Genomic DNA, 11,969 nt, shown 5'->3' on the forward strand with positions numbered 1-11,969 from the left:
TATGTATGTATGTATGTATATATATATATATGTATGTATGTATATGTGTATATGTATATCTGTATCTGTATATCTGTGTGTGTGTATATATATATGTATATATGTGTGCTAGGTCATCAATACCAAAAGTTTTGAAATTTAATTTATTAGATTATGAGAGGATGGTGAGGTGGTTGGGGGAGGTGGGAGGGCTTGATGAATAACGAAGTGGCCAATAAATATTAAATTTTTATTTACAGGAAAAAGAAGCAGAAAAAACACAGACACAAAGGCCAGAAATGAGGTAAGTCCTAAGTTGAGTATTTGTTACATGAAAGTAGATTGAATAAATGAAATGAAATGATGTACAAGTTGTAAGAATAGGTTTTCCCATGTTTGATATGCGTAGTATGTTACAAGAATTATGCATTGAAAGTCGGTGCTGTTTAACATTTGATTTGATTTGTAAATGCTGAAAATTGGTATAAAGTTTAGGCTTTTTGGTCCCCTAATGATTCTACCGGATAGGTTTTGGCACCATCCTTTTGTCTTTCTCTCTCTGTCCATCCATCTGTCAATAAATAGTTTACCAGATGTTTTTTTTAACAATACCTCAAGATATTGAATAAAACATTTTGTGTAAAGCTTTATCGTATACTGTTAGAGATCAAGTTTGACTTTCATAGTGATTACCCATTTTTCACACAGTTCGACCATTGAAATTTGATATACGAAAAAAAAAATTCCAAATTTTTTCCCCTGCAATACCTCGGGATATTGAGCTGAATTTTTTAGTATAGCTTTATCACATACTATCAAATGTAAGTTTGACATTTTTGTAATTTACCCATTTTACAGAGTTATGCCCCTTGAACTTAGGAGATAAGAAAATTTGTTGAGCCCCAAGAGGGGATGTGTATTGCTTTAGCAGTATTCTCAGAATGCTTGTTGAAAATCATTACACCTTATTCTTAAATTGGAATCACATCTCTTTAATAAATAACTTGACACTTCTGTCCTAGGTCACCTCACACTGATACTTTGTCTCACACTGACACTTTGTCTGTGGATGACTTGCCAGGCAGTGGGGGTTTTAGTGGGAAAATGAAAAGGAACAAAAGCTATAGTCAGCATATCTCCAAGCGACAGCATGAAGAAGATGATGATGATGAAATTATGGTAAGTAGTAAACCATTATTCAACACAATTAAAGGTCCAGCTTGACGTACAACTTGTTTACAATAATATGTAGAGAAAATTGAGAAAAAAAGGAGAAAAAGTTATTTCTTCCATATGTTATTGAAATTGTGCTCTATAATATACATTTATAAAAAGTAATATGGTTATGCCATACAGGGTCCAGCAAATCTACCATCCCTTGGTCCTGACTAGTTACGTTTGGGTTAGTAAAAATTACCAGTTACATTACTATAATATATAGGGAACTAGCCAAAGCTTCTGTGAGGACTAGTGACCTCGGTCATTCATCAAACATTCCATAAAGTTCATAATTATACTAAAACGCAAAAGAAACGCAGGTCCTGAAAATGCGAAAGAATTGCACTTTGTAAAGCAGTATCTTTGGTGGAATTGAACCTCAACTGTGTTAAAGGACATGGCACACACCCACACCGCAGTCCCACCTGCGTGTCAATTTCATTACCTGTGTGACGTCACGAATTCTCAAAACACGTTGTTTGCACGTGCTGGATCATCCGTATCATGAATCCAGTGCAAACACACTCATTGAAATGCTTATAAAGCCTACACACCTGGATTTAATCGCATAAATTCAATTTGAGTAGTGACAGACAACAGAATCACATTTTAAAAATGCCGCGACTGACGCAACTCCAGCGAGGGATGGCCATCGGGATGTTGCAAGCCGGACAGACCCGTACTGCTGTAGCCAGACAATTGGGATGTCATGTTTCGACAATCGCACGCCTTTCTCAACGTCACCAAATCACTGGATCTGTGAACGATCAACCACGCACCGGCCGCCCGAGGGTGACAACCGCAGCCCTAGACCGGTACATCCGGGTGACCCACCTTAGGAATCGGATGCTGCCAGCAGCTAACACCGCTCACCAGGTGCGTGGTCCACGTGGTCCAGTGTCCGCCGATACCGTCCGACGCCGTCTGAGGGCAGCAGGACTCCGTAACCGCCGTCCTTATGTGGGACCAATATTGACCCCTCGGCATCGCCAACAACGTCAACAGTGGGCGCAACAACATCAAAGATGGCGACGTGGCCAGTGGCAACAAGTTCTGTTTACTGATGAGAGCCGTTACAATCTTTCCAACGCTGATGGCCGAATCCGAGTATGGCGACGTCGACATGAACGTTACTCCGACTGCTGCGTTCTGCAGGCCGACCGATGGGGCGGGGGTAGTGTGATGGTGTGGGGTGGGTTCTCATTCAACCACAGAACACAACTTCATGTGTTCAGACAACGCGTTAATGCCGCCGTGTACCAAAATGACGTCATCAACAATCACGTCGTTCCCTTCTTTGCCACTCACCCACGTGTGCGCTTGCTGCAGCAAGACAATGCCAGGCCGCACACTGCCAGGGCAACACAGGCGTTGCTGGCTCAGCACAACATCCCAACGTTGCCGTGGCCAGCCTTATCACCGGACATGGCGCCTATCGAACACGTCTGGGATGAAATCGGACGTCGCCTTCAGGCTCGCGGACAACCTCAGAATATGCAGGCGCTGGAGGCAGCATTGGTCCATGAATGGAACTCACTCCCTCAGGCATTCTTTCAACGGCTTGTCAACTCAATGAGGAGACGTTGCACTGCCTGTTTGAATGCCCAGGGTGGTCACACGCGATACTGACTTTGACAATGCTACAGGTCGTCTCTTTCACATTTTTAACATGGACCCCCACCCTACTTTATGACATGAAACAATAGCCAAAAAGGAATTCAATCAAAAATTTCCAACACCAATGTGTGCCGAATTGGTGTAGCTCCAAAATAAATGTTGAAATCTTCATTTCGTTTTGTTTTTTTAATATTTTATATCCAATTTAATGAGAACCTGTGTTTCTTTTGCGTTTTAGTATATATAGATCAGTTGTATATATATATATTTTTTTTAAACAATGTGTTCAATTGCCAGTGTTTAATTTTTTTTTTAGAAACTCTTATTATAAAAGATGCTAATTATATACATAGAGGATTCGTCACAAGTATTTTTTAATATGGAAAATATCAACAGTCTATGTTAATCGGTATTTGTTGAGTCTCTGCCGAGACAAATACCAATTAACTAGACGAGGTTGATATTTTACATATTAAAAAACACGAGTAGCGAATTCTATTTATCCTATAACACTTCTAAACTAACAATTTAATTAATTTTTGAGTAAATCACAGTACTAAAGTTGCCACCATCGATGATATGATGTCATCACGATTAGCACAGATTAGTTTGACGTCACGCATTTTAAATAAATCTTTAAAAACGTTACACTCAAGTACACGGGTCTTGATGGCTAGTAAGCAAATAACCCATCCACGACAACACATTACCTCGAGACCTTGCAAAGTTGCATACCATTATTAACCGGGTTAATAAAGTAAATTATCACGAGTTTATGATGGGTAATTTATAGGATAAATATATATATCACACGAGGTCCATATTATAGAGCAAAGTAATTTCTTTCTCAAACTTTGAGAGGGCGAAGTTTTTAACAGGCGGGAGATTGATTGTTTTTATGTGATAAAAAAAAAAAATGTAAATATGCAAAAATAAGTTATATTAACCCAAGTTTATATTATAATCTCGATATCTTTATTTGTCTGTATAATGCTGTAATAAAACTACTTGCTTTTTTTAATAGGAGGTGCCAAATTTACAAACTGATGTTACTCTGAAACTTGGAAGCATGCCCAAATTTGAATTTGGTAATTCTCCTCAAGTAAGCATGGCAATAAAGTCTCCGGCAGTTAACCCCCCAGTAAAGGTGACATCACAAGGTGGTGGAAGAAGCAGTTTTTCAACAGCACCAGGGTCGCACAATAAACTAGAGTTCACCTTTTCTACACCGATCGTAAAACCCTGCCCTCAACAGAGTTTGGAGAGTTCTCAACACAAATTGGTAAGATTCTTTGCAGAAAAAGATACAAAACAAATAAATTATAATGAATCTTTGAGGCTACTTCTTGTTGTGCTCCACTAAAATTGGCCAGGAGTAAACACAAAAATTTAAATTGCAGTGTATGGTACATCGAGTTATAACATGTATTAAGGTTGTTGATTGTAATTTATAACGGGATATCCACGTGAATAAAAGTATTTTTCTCTATTTTATTTATTTATTTTTTTATTTTATTTTTTATATATTAGTAAAGGCCTTGCATAAAATGTCAGTAATGCATTAATTGTGTTTATAGGGTTTCACGTTCAGTTCACCCATCAAAGTAGATGAGAATAAATTGCAAGAAGCCAACACCGACAAGAGAAGGAATGTATCTGAAAACACTTCATCTACCAAATCAGCATTTGGAGCATCAACTAAACAGAAATCAACAATGGGAAATGGTGGTAAGTATATAGAGTATTCGTCACAAGTGTTTTTTAATATGGAAAATATTAACAGAATTGATGCTAATCTATCTCAATTTTTTAAGGCTCTGCTGAAATAAATATTGAATAACTACAGGGCTAGCTCTGGGTGAGCAAAACATTTCACCAAATTGTTTATTAAACATAAAAAATTGCAGAAATTGTCAGTTATTTTCTAAAGAATGTCAATTATTACATGAAATAATTTCGCCAAACTAAAATAAAATTCGCAAACTGCTTTCAAAATTCGCATTTGGCGAATTTGGTGAGTGCCAGAGCTAGCCCTGAACTAGAAGGGTTTGATATTTTGTGTATTAAAAGACGTGTAACAATTCTACTTATGCAAAAATAACATTTTCTTTTGATATTAAATCACAGTTTTAAAGTTTTCTTCATAGGTAATTTGACATCATTACGACTGACACAATGTAGTTTTGACGTCACACACTTTTAACTAAATCTTACCAAAACATTACGCTCATGTGTCTAGACTTTGTTAGCTTGTAAAGATTGTAAAAAAGAAAAAAGACAGAAATAGGTTTATCAACCAGGTTAATAATACCAAAATGTCAAATAGGTTTAAGACATGAATATTATTATTATTGATAAGTTATTGTTCAAAATTATTTATAACTAAAATTGAAAACATGAACATAGCAAAATGTCATACCATGGTGCAGGTAAAACATATTTGAAGTGACCATTTACTCCTTGTTATGAATTGCACCACTACTGCCATCCCAAATGTCTATACAGTTAACTCTACAATCAAAGGATTTCACATCTATTTTTCTCTCATACAAACAGCATTTAGAAGTGATACTATAAAAAAAAGTTAATCAGTCAGGGCTCCTAGATTATGGTAACCCCACTACCATGGCTAGTGATATTTAATGTTGGGTTAGTAAGTAACTACTATTGCCATGCTCGACGGCTAGTGAATTATTTTTGATCAAATGTTGCAGTTGAGTCTGTTTTGTAAATATGAATATCCTGTCCCCACCCCACCCCCAAATGTTAGTGTTTTTAAGCTCTATATTCCTCTTAGGGTGACATAACCGATTATTACTATTGTTTAGTAAAATTGTATTAACTTAAAGTAAAAGTAGGGCTAGTGAATTTTGAATCATGGCTAGTAAATGTTCAAAGTCACTTATCCCATGGTTAGTGGATTTTATAAATATTCTAGAAGCCCTGAATCAGTGTATGATCTGTTTTGTTTTTCAAGGTTTTGGAATAGCCAACGAACTGAAGGAGGGGAGTGTTATGGACATTCTTGGCAAAACCAACCTTCCAGCTACCAGTGTGTTTAAATTTGGAAATGAACTGAAAAATGACAGTATTGTAGACCATTCACCAAGATTTGGTGTAAAGTCAACTGAGAAACATTTTGGTGATAAGAACGAGAGAGACATGTTTAAGCCTGCTTCTACGTTAAAAACTGGCAGTGTTATGGACATTCTTGGAAAAACATCAGATAGTAATAAAAAAACGGAAAGGGTAGAGGAAAAAAGTGTAATGGATGTTCTTTCAAAAGGTTGGTATAAATAGAAGTCTGTCGTTAATATTAGTTTTGGCATAATTTTGACATGGTCTTAGCTTGAAGAAGGTGTCTATCCTAACCCTTTTTGCTTATTCTGTAAACAGTTTAAGCCAGAGTATGCCAATATCACTGTATGCAATATCAGAATATGTTACATGGTACATAAAAACAAAGGAAAAGAAAAAATAACAAAAAGCTAATCATTATACTAGTGTATTAGAAAGATTTGAGAATAAAATTAGGCTTTGAGGTTGGGGCTTTTTTTTTTTTGGAGGGGTGGGGGTAAAATCCCCAAATAGAAATTGATTGTGTTATGTTTTATTGTCACCTGATCAGTGACCAATATTACTTGATTTGACCAAACTGGGATTAGTAGTTTGTCATATGAAAATAGGTCAGAGTTGCATATTTTTTTACTTGAGCAGAGGAATAGGAAATGTGTGTTGGATTATTTGTCTCACAGAAACTCTGTGCTGTTGTAGTAACCTTTACAGATCCTTTGAAAGAATTTGTTGGTTCATATCTATATATTACATTCTGAATTAATTATCTAGACCCAGTGATTTTCCACGATCGCGGAAAACAGACGGAATTCTGTGAATTCCCATTGTGAAATGGAATTACGATTTTTTACGAAGTTTTTTTTTTTTACTATGCCTACCATTTTACTAGTGCCACACACTATAAAATTGACGATTGGCCCGTGTGCAGTACTATTGACAGACACGTAGTGTCGTATTTACCGGGGCTCCATTCAGCCAGACTGAGCAGAAAAATGTCTGCTAGACTGGATTATACGCTTCACTGTAAACCAAATGGCCATGTTGGGAACCAAATAATAAGCGAATGTTAGCGAAACATTTGCTGGCTGAACTTGGGACTGGTTTACTGCTTAGTCTGTTGCGCCTGCGCAGACGGGACAGGTTTTGTTTTCAGGAGTAAGTTCAGCCAGCTGTTTGTCGCTAACGCTAGTCTTGGAAGACTGATTTTTATGCTACACATTGAACTGAATGACCACTTCGGGAACCAGTCAAAATAAGTTTGCAAACATTTAGCAAAAAACAGTTGGATGAACGTTGCAATGTTACTTTATTTCCAGTGTGTCATGCGCATACTTCACATTGCAGACGACATTAGACTGTCAGAGCGGTGATAAAAATAAATGTTTACGTTTTGTTAACACTAAGCCCCGTTGAATAAAACAGTGCACTCAATTGTTGGATAATTATGCTTTATGTAGTTGTTATAATTGTAACCTTTGCTCTAATTTTTCGCTAGTAATATGAAGGCATACTTTGATTTAACAACAAATAGCAATGCATGTCGATGCCAATCAATTTTCGGACCCTTGTTTTGGTTTCGTACAAAATAAATAAAACAGACCCAACGGTAATATTTCTTTATGTAATATATTTGACCAAAGATTCTTTTTTTCATCTCTTAAAACTTAATATTTTGTCAAGAATTATGAAAAATCAAAAAGTAAACAGCGTTGTTTGCCTGTTACGTTAATTTGTCACATCTTGTGTTGTTTAAATTCTTAATTAGGCCTACTTATTGTATTCTGAAACGGAATTTACAAAAACATGAAACAGAAAATAGTGTTTTTTGAAACGGGGAAAACCACTGGGTCTAGTTATCTAATTGATATAAAAGCAAATTCTCTCTTTCTCTCTCACTCAAAATCGGTATAGACATAATAGTCCTGGCTCTGGGGAGTAGTTCACATACATTTCTCTTTTAGAGAGTTAACTTAAATTTTCTTGTTCTGTATGCCAAGGTCTTTGGAAAAAGTTTGGGTAACACTTCAGGTTAAGTACTTTTTCTCAGCAGGGCACATTTATGATTTTTGGTTGGCTGCCAAAAGGCTAAAATGACGATATTAGAGTTTTTTGCAATAAATAATTATTTGATACCCATAGATGATTCATTTTGATTATTTCAATTGTTTGGGTGTTACTGACTATTATTCACTGTCATAAACCTAGGTTTAGGGTACAAAATTACCTTATTTTACATATTTTTGCTTGGAAATCGCTTTAGATTTAAAAGTAGCTCAAAGTCTAATGGCTTGTCAGTCGGCCAACAAATTGGCCAAAAATTTTTCATTAAATGCTCGGAGCAATACAGGTTTCATGTTGATACCTTGCGTTGCTGGATGATACCCATGGGGCCCATTGTATCCCTACCCCCTAAAATAAACACTTTTAGGGCATTTCGTCAAATGAGCATATCTCCTAAAGTAAGTGTCATAAGAAGTTAATCTTTGTGTCTATAAATATGTTTTGATCCCCCCAAAAATGATTGGTACCATTACTGTGATTTTTTTTTTTGAGTTGACCTAATTAGCATAATTCCAAGATGGCGTCCAAAATGGCCGCAGAATACAGAATTAGACGTGACTTCGCATACAGAAGAACATTTCAAGTGAGATTACTACCTTATTAGTGCAAAAGTTTCAAACATACAAAAATACTGCAGAACTCAAGCTAATCTTATCAGACAATTAAATTTTTTACAGGAATTGAGTGATGTTTTCTTACACCAACAGAATTTGCAACATTTGACCTCAGCCACCCTGCAAAGACAAATTGAACTGACACACTTATCCATACATGAGCATATGACTGACCAATTAACCTCAAGGGTTTTCTACGATGTTGCAGCCATTAGTTGACCTTGGTCGTATTCATAGCCACAATCTTGCGGTTTCAGTGATCCAAAAGTTTCAGGGTTGAGATGGCTCTGAAAGGCATGCATGGTAGTGTCGGCATTATAGAACGCACGCTGGATATGAGGCAGAATACCATGACTGGTCGGGGGCAGGTTGTCGAGAGAGCTGCCTTAACTGAAATATAAAAACTGCATGGAGGTCACAGACATTTGTGGTATAACATTTGTGGTATCTCAGTACCTTCACCAAATAATGCTTAGCATTGCGAATATCTTTTCTTGTTACCTGGTAGAGTACAATGGAGTATTGCCGAGATTCAGAAGTATTTCCATGAAGATGATGACAGATTAGCTTCTCCAAAAGACAGAAGTTTGTTGTTGTTTGAACGCCAGAAAGTCTGTTGTGGTAAAGGTGTTCCTGGTTTGATGCAACTGTGTTCAATTGGTACAGTATTGGTGCGCTTCCTTTTCTCATTGTCCTTTACTGACGGGTCATCCAAGTACGACAAACATTAGAAAATGACATGAAAACTCAGAGGAGATCCTGACAGTTGGAAAGGCCAGTAAAACGAACCTTACGAACAGTGGCCATGATGTCTATAACAAATGACAAGTTTCTCTGGTGTGTATATTCATAGTCCTCAGTCTTGAGATGAGTCTCTAATGCTACAGTCACATATCCACTGATTTGGGAGAAAGTGCCCGTACGTGCCCAAATTTCTGGGAAAATTGGCAAACTCTCATGGCAGCCGCATGGGTGCTGTGGCTATCCTGCGGAAGCCTTGGCATTCCTTCCTTGCCATAGGGCACATCGGAAGCTTTTAGCGTGGAGCTAAAAGTTCCTGATGTGTCACAGAAATTTGTATTGGCTGTAAACCCGTAGACACGTATACAGTATGGTCCCCACAAAATCCGTATGGATGGCACTGAATATCGGGGCCCCTCGAATTGTACGGCAACCGTAAGATTTCCAAGATCATCGTACGCGTATCTTATGATATCCGTGCGAGTCCGTCACGAGCCCCATACAATGTGTAAAAATCAGGTATCTCGTGGCTCCTGTCCGACTGCCGTGCGGCGTCCGTAGGATTATCCCACAGGCGCTTCGCGACTGGAGTTGAGAAAACTTCAAAAGGCACCACGCGGGCCCCGCTGAATATGTGGCTGCTACACATGGATGCCGCAGACCCCTGCAATACCCCAGATTTTCCGAAATCTTAGAAATCCGCAGTTTATATGGGGCCCGGTGGATATGTGACTGTAGCATAACTCTTTGAGTAGTGGACTTTTCCCGTTGTTGAATCTCAAAATAATGAAAACCACCAGAAACAAGCCACAGTAAACAATCACAAAGATAGCGAAGGAGGTGAATATTGTGGAGAAAATGATTGAAATTGCCCGTGGTCGTGGCCTCACAACAAAGGACCTTTTGAAATATGACGTCACACCATCCCCTCTCCTGTTCAGTGACAATGATATGATGACCAGCCCACCTCTACCAAAACAGGAGGAAATGTTCTGGCCTTCAAACAACAAGAAGCTTCTTCTGGAGAAACTAATCTATCGTCATTTTCGTGGAAATACTTCTGAATCTCGGCAATACCCCACTTTACTCGACCAGGTAACAAGAAAAGATAAGAGCTGGCAGTGTGTTATGGTTTACATAGACAAAGAAAAAGATCTGGCCCACCTATCATCATTTGAAGAAGCTGATCTTTGTATACCCATTCATATCTTGGATTCTCTTGAGGCAGGACACAAAGTATGTGTGCAGTGATACAGATATAATTGTCGCCCTGCTTTACCACATCCCCATATTTCTGCAACATGACCATGACGAGCTATGGGTACGAACTGGAGTGGGAGATTCCACTCGATAGGTGTGTGTCTCTTCATACTGTACAGTATTCCCAGATTTGTACAGCCTTACAGGGTGTCTCATCACCAGCAAAGTTGGTATGAAGAAGGCAGCTTTGAAAGCAGAACTGGAGAAGTTTCTCAAAAACTATTCAACCCTCTCTACAGCCATGATTCGCAATGCTGAGCATTATTTGGTGAAGGTGCTGATACACCACAAATGTCTCTGACCTCCATGCAGGTTTTAGATTTCAGTAACGGCAGCTCTCTCAACAACCTGCCCCCGACCAGTTATGGTATTCTGCCTCATATATAGCGCGCATTATATAATGCCCACACCACCATGCATGCCTTGCAGAGCCATCTTGAACCTGAAACTGTTGGATCACTGAAACCGCAAGATTGTGGCTATGAGCACGACCAAGGTCAACTAATGCCTGCAACATCGCAGAAAACCCTCGAGGTTAATTGGTCAGTCATATGCTCATGTCATAAGTGTATCAGGTCAATTTGACCTTGCAGGGTGGCTGAGGTCAAATGTTGCAAATTCTGTCGGTGTAAGAAACCATCACTCAATTCATATAAAAAAAATGTAATTGCCTGATATGATTAGCTTGAGTTCTGCTGTATTTTAGCATGTTTGAAACTTTTGCACTAATAATGAAGTAATCTTTAAATAGTAGTATTTAGGACAGTTATCAATGATAAATAATGATAATTCATGAAAGGTTCATTTGTACTGAACATCATTCTTTATTAATGTGGACTTTTTGATTGGATGTTTTTTTAAATTATTATTATCTGGGATACGGTAAGGAGGAGGAGGGGTGGAGAATTTGTGTATTTGACTCTCTTTTTTTAAGTGTCACTTGAAATGTTCTTCTATATGCAAAGTTATGTCTCATTCAATATTTTGCGGCCATTTTGGACGCCTTCTTGGAATTATGCCAATTAGGTCAACTCCAAAAAATCACAGTAATGGTACCAATCAATTATTTGGGGTTAAAAACATATTTATAGACACAAAGATTAACTTCTTGTGACACTTACTTTAGGAGATATGGTCATTTGACAAAATGCCCTAAAATTGTTTATTTTAGAGGGTAGGGATACAATGGGCCCCATGGGTATCATCCAGCACCCCTAGGTATGAAATTGAAACCTGTATTGCTCTGAGCACTTATTGAAGAAACTTTAGGCCAATTTGTGGAACTTTGCTTACAATATTGGTTGACTGAAAAGCCATTACACTTTGAGCTACTTTCAAATCGAAAGTGATTTTCGAGTAAAAATATGTAAAATAAGGTCATTTTATACCCCAGACCTAGGTTTA

The 11,969-nt window shown here is 37.9% G+C and overlaps 1 protein-coding gene across 3 annotated transcripts in view; it reads left to right on the forward strand.

Annotated features, from left to right (window-relative positions):
* Nucleotides 1-11,969, forward strand: part of LOC121375599 (nuclear pore complex protein Nup153-like) — a 56,986-nt gene that overhangs the window by 17,364 nt on the left and 27,653 nt on the right. For all 3 annotated transcript variants that reach the window (XM_041503133.1, XM_041503136.1, XM_041503135.1), the window contains exons 11-15: nt 240-283; nt 1,002-1,158; nt 3,839-4,096; nt 4,392-4,542; nt 5,792-6,100. In XM_041503133.1, the coding sequence (XP_041359067.1) occupies nt 240-283; nt 1,002-1,158; nt 3,839-4,096; nt 4,392-4,542; nt 5,792-6,100 (919 nt within the window). The remainder of the gene's footprint in view (nt 1-239; nt 284-1,001; nt 1,159-3,838; nt 4,097-4,391; nt 4,543-5,791; nt 6,101-11,969) is intronic.

This window comes from Gigantopelta aegis, chromosome 6 (assembly GCF_016097555.1).
Source record: "Gigantopelta aegis isolate Gae_Host chromosome 6, Gae_host_genome, whole genome shotgun sequence".
NCBI classification, from domain to species: Eukaryota; Metazoa; Mollusca; class Gastropoda; order Neomphalida; family Peltospiridae; genus Gigantopelta; species Gigantopelta aegis.